At 39.9% G+C, this 18,812-nt stretch overlaps 1 protein-coding gene across 1 annotated transcript; it reads left to right on the forward strand.

Annotated features, from left to right (window-relative positions):
• The first annotated feature begins 5,360 nt into the window (after positions 1-5,360).
• LOC104039111 (riboflavin-binding protein) lies at positions 5,361-16,985 on the forward strand. Its single transcript, XM_009493683.2, has 5 exons — positions 5,361-5,516; positions 6,239-6,338; positions 7,479-7,607; positions 12,608-12,719; positions 16,746-16,985. The coding sequence occupies exons 1-5, from the start codon at positions 5,378-5,380 to the stop codon at positions 16,983-16,985; spliced, it is 720 nt and encodes a 239-aa protein (XP_009491958.1). The 5' UTR covers positions 5,361-5,377.
• Positions 16,986-18,812: the final 1,827 nt, after the last annotated feature.

Consider the following 18,812-nt stretch of genomic DNA (forward strand, 5'->3'; position numbering starts at 1 on the left):
ATATAACAGAGAGGGGAGCCATTTAAGGGATGCAGAGAGAGAGGGGACAATGTAAAGAAAGGTATTGTGAAAAAATACCTTTTCCATGAGTGTTGTGGTCAATCTGCTAACCACAGACTCATCACAGGGCAATGAGTCAAGTGATCTAGAACTAATATGACACGTATGGGAGTCATTCCTCAGAGATGTCTGCAGGGACGCTACATGGACCTCAACTGTGTCCTTAAAATTCATCCCTGCTCTGATACAAACAGGAAAAGCTCAGCAATGATTAATCTGGTGGTTTCCAGTCACTGCCTTTTAATATGTTGACCAGTGTGATCTCACTGTTACCTTGTGCTTGCATTATTTGTTTTCTTTGTAGACCTGTCAGCTCTTAATTTTGGTTACAAGGTGTTCAACATAACAACTAAAAAAACCCTAGAATGCTAACACAATGGGGCTTAGAGGTTTGCAGTTCTGCCTGAAAGTACTGCCAGTCCTACCCTCCCCTATTGTCTCTCTCACTGTGATACACCACCCTTTCCTCACAGCAACACAACTCTTCTACCTCTGTGCTATGAACTGAAAGTTGAAATTGATTTGGCTAGAAACACTGGAGGCAGGGAGAAGCGCTGGATTTCTTTTTGCTGGATCAGTTCCCCCATCTGGTTGGGTGTACAACCCCATCGGGGTTGTGCCAGCACAGTGGAGGGAAAGGGGCAGTGCAGGCTCAGGGCAGAAAAGGGGGCTGTGGGACGTGGCCATCCATAATCCAGTGTTGGCACCAGATACTTTAAAACACTACATCACAACTTTAGGCATTACCTGTATGCAAATAATAAATACCCATAATAAAAGCATAAATAAAAAAATAGTATTCATACTCCCCTAAGAAGAAATTCATGATTCATAAGTGATTGCAGAAAATTCAATCAAATACTAATAGTGTGAATTGGAAATAAGATTGCAGTTGGTTAATTCTGGAGTATAGGTCAAGCCGGACCCAGATTTTCTTTGTCACTTTTGAGAGCCCACATACCACCACACAGTCAGTAGCTATCCAAACCAAAGCCCATTCTTTGCAGAAAAAATAACAATAATTGTTAGTGGTTCGAGGAACCTCACAAGTAACAGACTAGCAGAATGTGAAAGGCAAATGAAAGACTAGGGCAAAGGAAGAGCATTCAGTTATGCTTTCAACTCAGTAATAAGCTAAAATAAGTAGGTTTTTGTCCCCTTTAATTTTGAAAAACCTAACATGGGGCTTAAAATAACATTTTTACAATGATAATTTTGTTGTTCGGGTTGTGATTGCTTTTTAAACCTACTATTCATTAAAATATCTGATTTTTTTTTTTTCCCCACTGACTCACTGCCTTGGTTATATAAAATTACTGGTGCTTTTGTCATTCCTGTGCCCAGTTGGAGAACTAGCTCAGCAACTGTTGTGTACTCAAATAAAGCAAGTAAGCCTTACTTCGTGCCATGATGTATTCCTTACACAGACAATGTAAAAGGAGAAATCCCAGCCCCACCGAAGCGAACTGAAACAAATCACACTTTAAATTCAGTAGCATTAAGATTTGACCTCAGCTTTTTTCTTCCAGAGTCAGGAGTGCCAGACTGAGTCCATCTGGAGTGTCTCCTTTGGCATTCAGCTTGACTTGGGACATGATAGGTTCAGCAGAGAGACTTGTGAATACAAACTCTTGGTTCTGAAGTTTAACATAATGAAAGTCACGAATATATACTTAACTGATCATCACATAACATGCCCTTGTTGCAACTTTAAATGCAGTTCTGCAAAGGAGCTTCAGGAATGACACTAAATTAGATAACAACCTATGCTCCTAATTACATTTCTTGTTACAGTTAACGAGAAAAACACTTCCAACTTCTGAGCATGCAGGCTCACACTGAGATATGAGGAACAGACAGATTAATTTCATTAGCACACATTGCCATCTATAATAAAGCTATAACAGGCCAAATGCTCTAGTTTACACTCCTGAAACTCTTGTCTCCCTCCGGTCACACTGTTGTTACACTTTCAGGATGCCAAGAAGGGAAACGGATCTGGCAATTGTCACTGTTTGGAAGTGCAAACAATTTTTCCCTTAACCACATCGGCTTTGCAGACTTACCAATAATATAAAAACCGTAAAAGCTTACTTCAGTCATTAAAGCGATCTGACTCACAAAAAAGGAATCACTATGTTGAGTTAGGAGATGTCAGCTGACATAGTTACTAAACTGATTGCCAGAAGCTGGGAAGTTAGCAACCAGCTTTACTTTTAAAACATTTTTTTCCCTAATTTTCTGCTAATGGCTCTTGCCAGAAGGAAGTTGCTCAGGTAGAGCAGTGTTTGTGGTTTTGGAATAGATGCATAGTTTTACTAGCATCATAGGCCACTATCAATTAGATCATCAGATGATAATAATAATCATAATTTAATGTTGTGGTGCCTGAATTACTGTCTGTGGTGATATTGTAACATCATGCATAATCTTGAAAAGATGAATAGAAGTTACAGGGCACTGGTAATAACGTTAAAATTAAATGGTAGTAGGAGTCTTAAAAGTACAAGAACATCAATGAGTACTTGAAATAAGTTCCATTTTAACAAATAAAGATAAATGACCCATTCAAGTATGGGAACGGGTAAGAAACTTCCTTTAATGAATTTCTCAGTATAAGACACCACAAAAAATAACCAGAGAATACTTTAAGAAAAAAGCATGAAGATTCACTTGTCAGGTGATGAAGATGTATAGCTGAGATCTCGAAAACCTCTTAGCCTGAGCCTGCTTACATGTATTGCTAACCAAAGCCAAGTCTGAGAAATCACAAACATATGACAATTTTCCTTCCTGCTGCTAGAAACTCTGCCTAATCTCCCAGCAAGTGGTCCCATTTGGCTCATACTCAAAGCCTGAAAGAGATCCCAGTTTCCTATAGCTTAATATAATTTGTATGTCAATTCAGTGAACAGAGGCATTACAAGAAACCTCCCGGCATTCTTACACCTTTACAAGCATGCATATATTTTATGTAAACTGAGCAGTAAGGCACAGAGCATGTGCTATTTCTGTGCTTTTTACCAGGCTGGCTAGCCCATCCACTCATCACAATGTTGGAAGTGAGTGCTCATATTATACAGTGGTCTTTATTTTGTATGAATACACAGATCCAAGCGCCGAGTAGTATGCGCGAATCCTTTACATTACAAATCAGCAAGGAGCTCCATTAATTTCAGCCAACACTAGATCAAGCCACATGAGGTGAAGGCGTGGGTAATAAGCCATTATTTACTTCAATTTCTCCTATAGTAACTTTATGCCTTTTTAAACTTGTCTTAATTAAATTCATTCTGGAACTTAAAAATCGCTCAGTTTCCACTGATCTGGAAATGACTCTTTTTAGGCCAGCAACACTTTCACCTTGAGGCATTTACTAGATCTAGAATAGGTATCAGTGCTTATAGCTTATAGAGATTGTTTTGTTATCATGCTCAGTGAGTTTGCTCCATGAGATTCATACCACACTTCCACTGTGCCAATGTTTGTTTTTTTCAAGCAAAAAAGGTTTGTAAATAATGGCCCCAGAGTATTATCTGACAAACCAGTGTTCTGTTTTAAACGCAAAAACAACAGATGCTACTTTCCTTATGTATCTAAATAATTGGAAGGTAGTGAGAGGTACTGCTCTTTACAGTACTGAATGAGATTTGATCTATGAAAGTAAGTGCAACTATTTGTAATCACCATGTCTACCTTATGCAATAGTTTATGTTCAGATGCAGAATCCTCTTTGCAGAAAGCAGATCTCACAATGAAATCCAATAAGGAATCACTATCAATGGTACAAGCAACAGTTCCTCGTAGTGTTCATGCCACTGGTTGGAGAGTACATACGAGGCAGGTAGAGCAGCCAGAGCAAACAGCAGCAGGTCGTAAAGGGATCTTGTGAACAAAAAGACCTGGGAATCAGGAGATGTGGATTCTCGTCCAGGGGCCGCAGTAAAATTACTGTGTAAGCCAAGGAAGCCATCATATCTATAGTCAAAATTAAGCCAGTCAGGCTGAAATATGAAGCATTGTTTTTAATGTCTCTAATTCAGTGAAGTCCTAATCTGTGATAAAAGCCCCATGAAACTGTTGTAGAAATGAATCTAATAATTAATAATAAAAGGAATCATTGAAAAACCAGGCGGGGGGTAGCTGTATTTGGTATATAGGAGAGCTGTTATTTTTCTAGTTCTAACCTATGTTTGTACTTTCCTCTTTATCATGTCGACATTTGCAAACAATAAAAGGGCATTATGTGCTGGTCTTTGCATCTGCTTTTGAGATAAATCTATGTTAGCATTCCAAAGGGTCAAAGAACTCTTCCAGGGCAAACATTCTGGAGCACTGATGCCAGATGGTGTGTATATAAAGTGGAAAATGAGAAAAGCAATTTACTGTGTTCCTGTTCCAGGGAGAAGTATCACCCAGAAGGACAGCAGAAGAGGTGAGAAACTACTGAGAGACTGGAGACACAGTTTTCTTCTTCTGTAAGATGTTGTTTTCTTTCTATCTGAAAAGTCTAGGTACATAGAGGAGCTACAGTCCTTATTCAGGCAAAATTATTCCAAGTAGATAACAGGAATATTTAACTAAAGAATGAAGGGTTAAATTGATAACATGTATAAAGAATTATGCATTGATTTATGTAACGGGTTCTAGATTTATCTATATAGCTCACTAATATGTAGTCTGTTTAGAGAAATTTTAGTCTCACAGACAAAACATTTTTATCTTGCATTTTTGACCAAACTCTACAAAAGAGGCAGAAAATAATGGATCAGATTATTAAGTATAAATTAGCATAGCCTCAACAAAGGCAAGTTATCAACATAATTTATCCAGCTTAGGTGCTAACCACTACTAGCTCACCTGCAGCTGTATTAAATGTGTAATTTCCAAGTGTGCAAAACAACTCTGCAAGTTTTAGAACTAATGAATATTTTCTTCAAATCTAGTGAAGCATAGGAACGTCTCTTGGAAGGGCTCAAAGATAAATTCAGGTTGGTGTAAGAAATTTAAAATAATTTTCTTAAATACTGAAAATTATAATGTTTTCTTAAATAGCCTGAACTATTGGTGGATTTTATCACTTGCCACGGAACCTCAAAAATATGTAGCAGAAGAATAAGTGTTCAGATATAAGCAAAGACAAAGGGAGAATGTGTGTCTTAATACTTATGTGTGCATCTTTGATGAGCGTATTTTATTTTGTTATATATATGTAGCTTTTTTAAAGCAGTTCTTCCTTTTAATGTTATGGCTTCTCCTAGAAATAAAGGATATAAATAATGATTTCTCTCCATACAGGAAAAAGAACCAAACAACAATGCTGAGGTTTGCTGTCGCCCTCTTTGCTGTCATAACATCATCTACCTGCCAGAAATATGGATGTCTGGAAGGGGACACCCACAAACTGAAGCCAAGCCCTGAGCCAAATATGCATGAATGCACTCTGTACTCTAAATGTAAGAGTGGTTTAATTTTTGCCAAATATAGTCTAGAAGTACAGCTTTGTACACACTAATTGTTTTGGCAGTTCCCTTAATTTCTCAAAATTATATAAGATGTAGTACACATTACTTTTGAAAAGCTTCCTTCATTGGCATTTAGTTGCATGCAAACCAAGAGTAAGATTCTGGTTCTTAACAGTGTCAACTGCAAAACTCTCACTGACTTCATTTATTACCTTTAAAAAATTCTGATGCAGTTTACTTTTCTTGTAGCTCCATCTGCTTAAAAAAGTTTACAGCAAAGATGAATTTGGTTTATTGTGATTAAGTGTAAAAATTAATTAATTGTAGCAGACACCGAACGGGAAAGGTTGAAATCAAAATTCTACAGTGAGCAAAGTATAGTATTTATTACATTTCTTTAACTCTCTTTTTATGTTTGGTAGCTTTCAAAGCTAGTATCCCTCAGGATATAACATCTGGCGGAACACTAGTAAAATTCTTGGGGCTCTCTGGGCGCACCTTGACAAAGCACTGTTGATGCCAGTCTACCTCACTTAGCATTTACACTACTACTTCCAAAATAAAAAACGTTGGTGCTTGAGTACATATTCTAGATAGCACTAAGAGACTTTATCATGTTATGGACCAAAACAGATTCATCTTACATTTTGAGTCTTCTAAATACAGTATTAAAGAAAATCCTTATTGCAAGATTTCTGTTTAATTCCTAACAGCTTCCTGTTGCTATGCAGACTTCACAGAGCAATTGGCCCATTCCCCAGTAATTAAAATAAAAAACAGCTACTGGAACAGATGTGGGCAGCTCAGCAAATCGTAAGTCAGCTTTGATGTTGTCTGTGTCCTGGTTCAATAGATCTGTGCTGTAGCAGCCACACAGCTAATGGTATCTCTCCCTGGAGTTGCTGATGGACAGTCCCTAGGTTGCCCTAGAGATTACGCCACCCAGCCTAGTTCCCATCATCTTGTCTCTATACCTGACCAATGTCTGGCTCTTCTCCTCCTCTCACAAAAGCCCATGAATCCCTAACTATATACTACTTATGCAGGATTTATGCCATTTTATCAAGAAAGGGTTCTGTTTTTTCAAGTTTGCTTTCAGCATAGAACCAGACCTAGCAATGCAAAGCAGTCATAAACCCAGTAGGTAACAACCACACCGCACCTCCGCAGCTCTCCAAAGCAACTATCACATACCCGTGAGTATGACCCCTAGTCAATACAGACCAGGCTTCTTCCTTTGTTTAGAAAGCAGATCAGCTAGATTATTAAATCTCGCAAACAAAATGCATGAGTCCAGAAACGAAACTTCTGAATATTTAGAATAAAAATTCTTGTAGTCCTGTGGGTTTTGTAACCATGAAGAATGTCTTCGTAATTAAGATTTTTAGTACCCTGTTAGATGTTAGAGCTATGAAACATGGCAAGTTATAGAAATAAAAGAATGAAAGTACAAAACAATTAAGCAAAAACAGATGTGCAAAAGTAACAGCTATTGCCTGCCACTCCCAGAAGAGCAGCAACAGTATGTGTTTTTAAGTAACTTCAGCTGGGCTGTGGGAAAAATCTAAAGATTAGTGAAACCATGAGGCTACAGCATAGAAGGAGGTTTGTACTATAGTTTTAAACTACATTTAGTATTGCCTGGAATCGTTCTTGTCAGGAAAACTCAAGGCCTCAAAAGTTTACGGAAAGCTTACACAAATAGGGCTGAAATATGCATGGAAACATTTGTGCACTCTTTAGCTGGCTATGGTAATTGCACAGTCAGAGTCTGTACACAATGCCAGAGGAATGAGTTTGGAACCTAGACACTAACAGGGTGAAAGGATGCTTTTCTATGTTTTTCTCCTAATCTGCAATATTGCATCCACATCAAAGCAGGCCTAGAAAACTGAGGCTATAGCCTTGATGCTAAGAAACAGGCTTATTTGTGGCTTTTCTCACCCACCACAGCTGTGAAGATTTCACAAAGAAAATTGAGTGCTTTTACCGGTGTTCTCCACATGCTGCTCACTGGATCCATCCCAGCTACACTGCTGCTATTCAGTCTGTTCCACTGTGTCAAAGCTTTTGTGATGACTGGTAGGTTCAGCTTTTTATCGAAGTATTTTTATTTAGCTTTAATATGCCTGTGTTACTAGGGTGTCAAGGAACATGGGTGGATGAAGCACAGATCTCCTAATCAAGTGGCACTAAGATTCCATGGTGTTGCACCACCTTTGTGCCTTTTCTCGTGTTCTTCCTCTTCATTTCTTGTTTGCCATCGCTACTTTTTCCTCTGCTAAGCTACTACCCCCCGGAATAATAATGACACAGGCTGAGTGCAGGATGGAGTCGCTAAAGTCTGTCAGAGTTTAGTGGCTCAGGGACAGCACTGCCCTGCTCTCCGTGAGGATGCAGTGCAGCGGCATCAGAACTGCCTGACGTGACGGAGGAGCTCCCACCATGCTGACAGGCACTAACAGCAGTGAGGGCCTGCCCACCCTTTGAAAAGCCCATGCCTGTGAGTTAGTATTTATGCAGCTAGCATTTTAAATCCAAATACTTGATCATGATATGATACATTTCTTTTTTATATAAAAAGTGCACTATGGAATCATGAAAGCAGCCACTTTCTGTATGTTTTCAATTCATTCAAATAACAAATTAGCTTAATTCCTTAATTTTTCACCCTTGGCCTTTTTTCTTCCCTTCCATCATCCCTCCCTCTAATATCACGTCTAAAAGCCTGAATCTCAGAGAAACGTGCAGCCAAGTAATGCTAAAAATATCAATAGCAAGCATAATAGCATTTAATTTTGTTTCCCAAAATACAGCATCAGGGAATCACATTATTTTTTGAGTGCCAGACATGTAGTGGGACAGCCCAGCACTTGTCTGTCCTTAGTCTTGGGGCAGGAGCTTTATATCCAGGTGGGGATACTGAGATTTTTTCAGTGGTCCATATCCAGCACATATCTCTCCCTGCCTCCCTTCCTGTTTTGGGATGTTGGATCTTAAATAATGTCATCATGTGACATATAAATCTCAGTCAGTACCATATTAATGTTGTGCCTAGTAACTACAGTAACTTGTCTGTATGGTTAAATTGGTGTGAAGCATAGTACAAACAGCACAGGCTGTGTTCACACTATAGGATTGTAAGTGCTAGCATCCCTTGAAAGTAATGAACTGTGAATGTCTGAATCCCTTAGGCTGCTCTGAAAATCACAGAAAACTGTTTTAATACTTCTAAAAACATTATAAAAAGGCTTTTCTTGGAAGCACAGAAAATACAGTACACAGTAGTGCATGGTCAGGTTCTCTTGCAGTGCTCTGGACAGTGCTTTCCCTAGTGGTTATGCAACTTAAATATTATTGACACATGGATCCATTTTCACTCTCATCTTCTCTCCAAGGGCAAAGTCATGTATGCAGTGCAGTATTTTGTTAGGATTTGTCTTTAAATATGTCTCCATTGCTTTGTGCCAGAGAAGGAAACAAGAAGCATAGCTCGGATTTGTAATGGAAGATAGTGAGAAGGGCTGACGTATTTCTTAGCTTCCCTAGAGCTTCCTCTAGTGATGAATTTTATCTCTGTGTTAGGAAACTCCATGTGCCTCAGGAACAGATGTCATGTGCAGTCTTCCTTCCTAAATTTTTGGTAATCTTCTAAACTGAATCCAGATTATTGACCTCCTTGAAGATAAAGACTGAGACCTTGAATTTGCCTCGGTGCTCAGAATCTCAAAGCTCAGAATCAAATATTACCAACATTTATGAAAGCATTTGGATATTAAAGCATTGGAGTTGCCAATGAGCTTTAGAATAGATCTAACAGGCAAAGCAATAGAATACCAATATCTAAAACAAATGTATCACAAAATAAGTAGCACACAAAGTCATCACCAAATTGCTATATCCAGTGAAAGTGTAAAGATGAAAGAAAATACACCCTGTAAGTTTAGTTTGCATCTGGTTTAAGCTAGCCTTAGTATATATGAGAGTTACACCAAAGTGTATATATGGTGGGTCAATATTGCATAGCAAAACCCTTGGTGTCCCCCGGGTATTGCCAGAAGCTCCTGGTTTTTAACTTTTGTTGTTGGAAAGTATGGGGATGTGTGATTGAGAGCTGCTGCACAGGAAAAACTGACCCTTTTCCAGTATAGAGTCTCCTGGCAGAGAGCAGGCTCTGCTCTAACCAAATACTGAACAATGACCTATTGCCCCTGTTGGTATCATAGATGCCTGGCCTGAATCAAAAATATAATGATGACCCATTACTGTGCATGCTAGTCTGTGTGCCTGCCTAATGCCAGTGTCAACACCATTCCCTCACCCTGCATAAGGCCTGAGGCTAGAAAAGAGCCTGGACAGAATTCCCACTTTTTCTGGTGATTTAAAGTAACATTTTTTCATGTTCTATTCACTGGAGTCCCTTTAGCATGCTGTAGCACTGCTACTGATGTGACCTACTTTCTCTACATGCCGTGAGTGTGCCTGCTGCATACTGTATGTCTTTGTGGCCAGAAATGTGCAGAGGATTCTGAATGAGCAGTGACTTCATTTAAAAGAAATTCATCTGACTAGCTTGGGGCCTTCCTTTTCTTCCTATTGTCTTAGGATTCCTTGCTCCCACTAGTCCTAAAACTATTGCTTTTGAAAGAGCCCAAGGTATAAGCCATTTTCGGATCCACCTGCAAAAGGGCCCTGTGCCCTTTAAAAGAGAAACAGCTAATTATAAAAGGGGTGGGGGGGGGGAAAGCTTTAAAATAAAAATATCCTGCCCATTGTGCCTAGGGAACGAGTATGTTCAGGGAGTATTTTAAGTATTTATGTTTATGTTTCTCACCGGTTTTAATGAATGTTTGAAGAAACCACTTATGGGTCTCTGGACAGCAGAAATCAGACTTATGCCTTGCTACCTGCTTATATAACAAACCACAGAGTCAGGCAATAATCATAATTAGGAAACATTTCATTTGACAATTCAATAGATAATAGTGAATAAAAATATAAATACTTTAATAAACATATTTAATTCACGTTCCTGAGGAAACCAGATGCATAGCATAAATGCCCCAGTTCAGTAAAACTCTGAAATACATATTCATAATTTGAAAAGTATAACTGAATGTGACACTAATTTCAAAAGAAGCAGTTCTGCCTTCTCCTCAGCCCCAAGGGCTGCTCATTCTTTCCCCTACCCTGTCCCCACCCATGTGCCAGCAGTGCTGTCTGAGAGGCTGTGAAGCAACTCTGGTCTGGGAACCCATCAGGCTGAAAAATACTTAAGCCAAATAAAAAAGGAAACCAAAAAAGACGACTGTGGAGGGGCACAACTGCTTTAAGTGATAGTGCTAGTATTAGGCAGCTCACAGTAGATATTGGTGGACTTTGCTAGAAAGCAATGAATTTAAGTGCACACATAAAGTAAAGGACATGCCTACATGGCTTGAAGAATCGAGGGCTAATTGTTGAATCTGATGCTGGTGTGTGGAGAGTTCATAGATGGTGATTAACAAAAAGTTTGCATTTTGGTGCTTCTAACTGGTGTGCCTTCAAGCACGCAAAGTGACGAGCATTAGAGAAACAGCTGTCACTGGGGAGTCACCTCTGTGTGTCTGTCTCAGTCAGGGTACACGCAGAAGCTAACAAACAACAAACCAATTATTCTTATAGTCCCTAGTCCCAAATCCAGTCATGGCACAAACTGGTAGGATATGGCTATTAGTGTCACATTATATTATCAAATCGCAGCCTATATTTCCAGCAGAGCCCCTACCTCTGACAGCAGATTCATGGATGGACACATTTGAGAATACATGCCCCCTGCCCTAGACCTGTTTAGTTCAGGCCCTGGTTACCCTCCATCTGTTACGGCTCTTTCTCCCTCCAAAAAGCCCGGAAAACCTACGTGAAGGTTCTGCAGATGTGCATGTGCACATGTACTGCAATGTCTAGTTCTCGTAGTTCTGTGACCACATGACAACCTCATATTTAATTTAAAAATATGTCTGCAGCCCTCGTGATATCAAAGTAGTTTTGGAATCATGACCCTGAAGATTAAAAATGACAAACAGAAAATATATCCAAAGGCATTAATTATAAGTACCATGCTGAACTATGCTAACTTTTTCACAGCTGTGCCTCATGGTTTTGGCACTCTCAGTTACTGGTGTGAATAGTCTGCCTGAAGCCATTGAGACTAAGTTCAAGTAGGTGTTAACTTATTTGCAGAAAGTGATCCTTAAGAAAGGTAAGAGCCAAAAAGTAGAACATAAAAAGAAGTGGAAGGAAGGAAGGAAGGAAATGATGTAGGATAATGGTAAATCATGATATCTCTCATCACATAGACCAGCCAGTTGCATGCTGTACTCATTCCAGGACATTTATAGGCTTTTTTTTTACATTAGAGCTTACAAGTTAAAAATAACTTAAAATTTAAAATTTTAGACCTACGCCCTCAAGACTCTTACCTTTCCTCTTTCAAGTTTAACTTCATAGAAAATGTCGTTCTGAGGCTGACAGCCTATTAGTTTATATGATTTTGTTGTTTGTGGATTTTCCTTATTTCAGTGTACATTCCTCATAGCAACCCCCTGCCCAGGAAATATCATTCTTCTTTTCCCATATTAATTCATAAACACAAACTTTCCCTACATCTCCCTCAAGTGACTGTTCACTCTTACTGTACCTGTGCTCTGTCACAATATTGAATATCAGCATTCATGAAGCTCCCTCCCACACAGTATTTCCTCCACTCAGTAACATCAGCAAACACAACCAAGCAGAAAACACCGCATTAATGAGTGTTGCTCCTCAGAACATGAGCCCTTCAGTTAAGTCTGTGAGTATAAAACATAGTGGGTGAACTGTTTAGTTTTCATTGGGATTTAGGTCTTCCTGGCCAGCTCAGAGTATATGTACATGTCAAGCTAAGATAATGTGCACATTTCTTGAAGATCTGTTGCTAAGCTGCACTATACAACCATACCACATTACTAGCACTGCCTACGTAGACTTTCTGAGTTGAATCTGAGTCCACTGAAAAAAAAGTGAGAGAAATAACTGTATCTTCCACACTAATCTCCATGAAGGTATGAAGCCTGCAAAGATGATTCCATATGTGTTCGTAACTGGCTGACAGACTGGGAATGGGATGAAAGTGGAGAAAACCACTGTAAGAATAAATGTATTCCGTACAGCGAGGTAAGAAAACCTGATCAACTGGAGCAGAAGAAGTGGCATTAAGAGTTCTTTTTTTTTTTTTTCCCTGAATTTATGGGTGTAAAACACAACAGGTGAATTATTTTTACTTCAGCCGTTTCAAGCCATACCTACATCAGACTTTTTAAGTATATAAATTTTAAAACATTCATATTTATGTAGGTCGCTTACTCTGAGTATATACACATTTAATTAATCACTATTCATACCACTTGTGAAACAAAAGTTCAAGCAGCACTGATATTTTAACCACAGTGGGGTTTAGGAAGTAAAAGATAAATGAACTTTGTTCATACAACAGAGACACTGAGATGCATTTTATAAGGTTCCTTACATAATGTGGGGCTTTGCACACCTCTGTGTTTTTAAATTGGGACGTAAATTTCCAAATCACTAAGGAATTTTTAAGGTTTTCTTGCTTGTTAGGCATCTTTGCCCTTTTCTCTTTTACTTTGTTAAGTTCAAGTCCTTCTCCATCCTCCAAATCCCTAAGTCCTGACGTTCTTCTAATTGTCTCCCTTTTCATTCTCCATAGAGCTGTCATATCTCTGATGTGTGTTCTCCATTGTGTCTGCCAATGGCTAGGCAGAGCTAACTTTGTTCCTTATAACTCTGATGGTTAAAGAGCAGCACTGACAAGCTTTCTGAGAGCTCATCCCATCTTTCTGAGAAGGTTTAATGGTTGTAATAACTAATTTTATGAGAAAAAGTACATAAAATGAGAACTGATAAGACTTACGGGAGCAAGGTTGTCTGGAACCTGATCTACAGACCTTTCAAAAGTCAGGTAGGATTTTTTCTAGTGACTCAAGTAAGTTTAGCATCAGGGCAACATAATACAGCTCAAACCTGCTATGCTTATTTGAATATTTGTAACAGTTGAACTTCACTGAGTCCATGAAAACTGTCCAACTTGCAGAAGTAAACGAAATTTAAGTGTAGTGCTTAGGGACTGGTAGTAAGGCTTGCAGAGATCCCAGATTCATTGTTTTGAATTCAAGTGCATGTACTTCCAGAAGTCAGTTCAGCAACTGATATAAGTGGAAGTCACAGCCCAGTTAGTGCAGGATTGCTGTCTGCCTTGCAAAATTGACACTAATCAGCAGGCTCAGGAAGGCAGCCAAAAAACAAATGGGCTGTGGACACTTACAGCTTAGTTTCCCAGATGTGCTAAATCATCAGTAGTTCCAAATGAAGTGAAAAACGAAATTATAATCTCCGTAAATAATCTCCAGTCCCTGTTCAAACTGTGCCTGGTCCAGAGATAGGAGTTTTTACCCTCAAATTCCCTTGTACTTATTTCTTAAAGAAAATATACCATGTGCAGGGAAAAACATGCAGCAAATCCAGAGGTCTTATCATTTGAGGCCAGGCACAGCTATTCCTAAACTAAACGGAACCACACCCTAAATTGCCCATGTTTTTCACCAAAAATAGGCTTGCATGGTAAGTCAGAATAAAGATGAAGTTTCTTCAGAGAAATTAAAAAAACACATTTCCCATATGAAAATTACACGATATACAAACACTAGACTCGCTTGGTTTGGACTCGACTCATGGAAAAGAAAGTTACTTTTACCCAGAAGCTCAAAGGGCTCTCCAATGTCAGAGCACTGTAGACAGATGCTTACTTTCTTTTGATGCCCTTAGCTCATACAGAGCACCAATCAGCAGCCCTACATTTGCCATATGCAAGTGGTTGTAAGGACTATTTGGAACAAATGCTGAGTGCGGAACAAATGCTGAATATTAAGAATGCACAATGGATCATAGCCAATTTTAGCCTGGCTAAAACAAGGCACATTTTGTCATTCTTCTGCCAGCTGAGTGCTCCCCAAGCAATGTTAATGCATAGACTAGAGCATCTTCCAAGAAGCTAAAGAATCAGAATCCTTTGCAGTAATTTAGGGACATGTTTGGTAAATGGGCTGTGTGCACTGTTTGTTTGCTGCAGCATTCTGGCTATGCTCTGATCTTTAAGCAGAATTAGGAGGAAGGTCAAAAAACCCCTACCAATTTAGCAAGTAGAAGAGCATGCATACATGTTACAGAACCTGTGGGACATAAGATTAGGATGTAGCCATGTCTCCTGCATACAGACCTAAAAAAACCCACATGACAGCTTTTAATACTTTCTGGAATGATTAGCTAAAAGCAGGTAGAAATCCAGGAACTGTACAGGAGCTGGAAGAAAATGTCTAATGCTGCTTAAAAGCACAGGAATGGTGGCAAAGAAACAGCTAAGATTGGCCTGCCCTGAGAACACAAGGAGAGAACAAGCAGCAACCTTCCTATTTCTGACCCTGCATTGCTCCCAGCGCACTAGCCAACCTCCACACTCCTCCAGCAACTGCAGCATCTGTGGAACAAGCCCTGGCTGGAGATGGTGTGAACTGAAAAGCTATTTTACAGACCACAGAGTCTTTGGGGCTATTTGGAATGGACTCTCTATTATTCACAAAGGACAGATTTCTGAGGCAAAAGCAATAATTATGATTTTTTCTCATCTGCCTTCCTGCACAGTATAGGTCAACATAGTTTTGCATGTGGGGAGACAAGGAGACATCTCGTAAGAAGAACTTGTGGAAAATAGGTGGAGCAGAAGGAGCTGCAGGACTACAGATGCCCAGTCCCACTTCCACATAATAGACTTAAATCTGTAATCATTTTTTTCACACAGAGCAGCTTCCATGCAGAAATCTCCCAACCACAAACACAGAGCATTTTCTCCGAGATTCAGTGTCAGATCTTTGTATGAGCTGGTGATGACGGTAAACCAGCAAACCATCCAGAAATTAGAACCATAAGAGAAACACTGTAGGATTAAAGAATCAGCGTCACCTGCAAGAACTGCTTGTACTATTACAAATGAAACACAGCTTCCTTCAGAGAGACGCTGGTGACACGGTCAAGGTGAATCAGTCAATAATGGAACCCAGCAGTCCTGTTGCCTGGTCCACTGTTTCAGTCATTAACACTCCCACTCCTTAATTCCCAAGGCTTCTACTCCTGCCATCACTCCCACCCCCAACTTCATTCTTAGCTTTGCTTCTGGGATTACCTAAAGCTTCCTTTACAGAAACAGAAAAGATTCAACCACAAAGACACATGGGAGAAATGCAGGAAAGAAAGTGTATATCCTGCCCACTCTGTGGCTGGATGCGGTAACTCCTAAGCTAATACACTTCAGGCAAACTCAAGCTGGGCGGACATAAGGTTGTCACAATATCAGCTTGGCAAACAAGAAATATCTTTGTTGTGTGATTGTACAGGTCCTATGACACAGGCCTTACAAAAAAATGTAGTATCAAGAACGGGACAGATTCACTTGCAGAGAGTGCAAGAAGCTGCAGTTTACAACTTCTTGAGCCAGAAAGGCCATTGCACCACTGGACACAGCACTTTGGAGGCTTGAGGAAAACTTATCTTCACGCAGTTTCTAAGTTACGTCCCTTCTCTTTGTCTGTGAGGTCCTGCCTGGTCACGATGTACACTGCAGCAGGCACAGTGAGATCCCACGGAGTCGTGACTCCACTGGGCTGTCTCTAGCCTGTAGCTATAAGGATTCCCGTATTTAAAACACTCAGTCTGGCGCTTTCAGCACTACTCAGATCCTGAGACATGTCAGAGTGTCCTGACATGCTACAAGTTGTACTGGTTGTGGCTGTCACACACAGCTTTGGTCTGTCAGACCCAGAAAGCTAGCTGGGCTGTTAGTCCCAGGGTGGAAACAAAGGGCTGGGTGTTGATCATTTTGCACCTTGTGTAATCACTTGCTCTCACAACAAACAAATCTCTTTTGCCAGCTGTGGGACTGGATAAGATTTTAAGATATCTCAGAAGTGATGAAGCATGTCACACAGCAAGATGGTGGATGACTGGAGACTGCTTTTTTATAATCTAATACCAATTTTTAAAAAGTTATAAATATTTATCAATTTAATACAAATTGATTCTTAACTCAATTCTTTTTAAATTTAATTGATGCATTTCTTATTTGACACACAGATGTATGCAAATGGGACTGACATGTGCCAGAATATGTGGGGGGAGTCATTTAAGGTGAGCAAATCCTCCTGCCTCTGCTTGCAAATGAACAAGAAGGACATGATGGCAATCAAGTATCTCCTCTCCGAAAGCTCAGAGGAGAGCTCCAGCAGCAGCAGCAGCAGCGAAGAGCACGCCTGCCAAAAGAAACTCCTGAAGTTTGAGAAACTAAAGGGAGAGGAAGGAGAACAGGCAAGATAAGTGCTGGTGGATGTAAGTCAGGACAAGAGAAATTGTCGCGGAGGCTGGGCTCAGGGCATCATGCCAGCCTGCTTTATCCCTTACTTCCTAGAACGTAATAAATCAATGGCTGGTTATATTAACCTTTCTCTGATGTTTTGCATCTGCATCACAAAGCTCCCAGACATGTTAGCACAGGTGTAATCTTGTGACTTGAACTGAACAGCTAGAAGCCTGAAGGTAACATCTAGGGGTTGACTTCCAAAGAGGAGAGGCACAGGCAGCTCCTGCTGACTTAAGGTGGAACAGTGAGAACGCAAGACCTCTGGAAGGCCATGCCAGTAATGCAGCAAATCGTCAACACAAACCTGTCATTAGCATAGGCACACAGCACTCCTGTCACAAGTGCCTGTGTGCCTGGCTCTGCTCAGATAAAGAAGAAATGCTGCAGGCAGAAATAGGTCAGTAAGCCTGGCTACTGACCACTGAAAATGTATTTATTTTGTCTCTCAAAAACATTCTTGCAAAACAGGGGATCATGGTGTACTAGATAAAACCCTGGATCCATATATTGCCAGTATACAGCATGCACGGTCTGTTGCACTGGGCTTTTACCTTAAACAACAGCAGTACAAAAGTCTCCTGTAATATGCATTTGAAGCATAATTTTGAGTGCAATTAATCCCACCGAATGATTCCAAACAGAATGATCTCTGACAAATGGAAGTGTCAGGGAGGGCCCCAGTCAGGTTGCTCCCCTCAGTAATTCTGCTTCCCAGCATCACTGTTACAGTTAAAGTAAAACCAAAATCTGCACCAATCCCAGAGGGACTCGTCAGGTAAGGATGAAGGAAATCCTGCTTTCTTAGGCATCCTCCATACTATCTCTGACATCGCTGAAGACTGGACAGGTCTCTGCCATTCGGTACAGCCTTTCATAGTGGTATCACCAGGGAAACCATGAGAAGGATTTAATTTGGGGGGTCAGATTACTGAACTGTGAAAATCAGCATCATCTCAGTGCTTGCTATAGAGCTAGGCACCTTACAGCATTTAAGGATCTGGCCCACAGTTAAAACAATGACTTGGCACATCCTGTTAAACTAGGAGAATCTTAAAAATCCAGCACACTTTCTTCACTGGGCTGTTTATTTATTTGAATGGTTTCACACAGCTGCAATAGTAATGCTACACCCATTAGGTCATGATCTGCTTCCAACCAGCTTCTCAGTATATTTAACAATGGACTAATTCCTACCAGCACTGAATTGTTTTTAGAATTATATTTTGCCACATCTGTATTTCATGCTAACTCAATTTGTCAGTTCTACTGTTTGAAAAGAAAAAACAAGCATTTGGTCTCCCGTAAAGCTCTGACAGTCCTTTTCCCCCCTATTTCACTAACTCCATTCTTTCCTGTCCTTCTTTATTGCACCTGAATCAGAGCAGAAATTTTCCTGCTTTTTATTTTGCTGTGCTCAAAATTCAAGGATTAATTATCCCCTCTCACTGCCATAACACCAACTTTTTCTGTATCACCATGGCCAAAGTTCTTCATGTTCTTTGTTACGTATAACACAATTGTCTCTGCCTGGGTCTCTGTTCTTTTTCTTCCCATTCCACTTTATTCTCTGGCTAAATTACTCTCAAAACCACTCTCAACAAACAATTCTTCCATGCTTAGTTCCAGGATGACCATGACACTGGTTACTGCCTGCTCTTAAACAGCACTGGATCCTACAACAACTAAGGCACCAAGACCATTTTGCTCCTATTCGTAACTTTCCCACTGACTCATGATGTACCCTAAGCAAACCATTTAACTCCTTTGTGACCGCAATAATTTTT

Source organism: Pelecanus crispus, chromosome 5 (genome assembly GCF_030463565.1).
Source record: "Pelecanus crispus isolate bPelCri1 chromosome 5, bPelCri1.pri, whole genome shotgun sequence".
In the NCBI taxonomy this organism is placed as follows: Eukaryota; Metazoa; Chordata; class Aves; order Pelecaniformes; family Pelecanidae; genus Pelecanus; species Pelecanus crispus.

Coding starts and splice junctions, on each gene's coding strand:
- LOC104039111 (XM_009493683.2), top strand. CDS start 5,378: ATGCTGAGGTTTGCTGTCGCCCTCTTTGCTGTCATAACATCATCTACC. Junction 6,339..7,478: donor TGTGGGCAGCTCAGCAAATC/GTAAGTCAGCTT, acceptor CACCCACCACAG/CTGTGAAGATTTCACAAAGA. Junction 7,608..12,607: donor CAAAGCTTTTGTGATGACTG/GTAGGTTCAGCT, acceptor ATCTCCATGAAG/GTATGAAGCCTGCAAAGATG.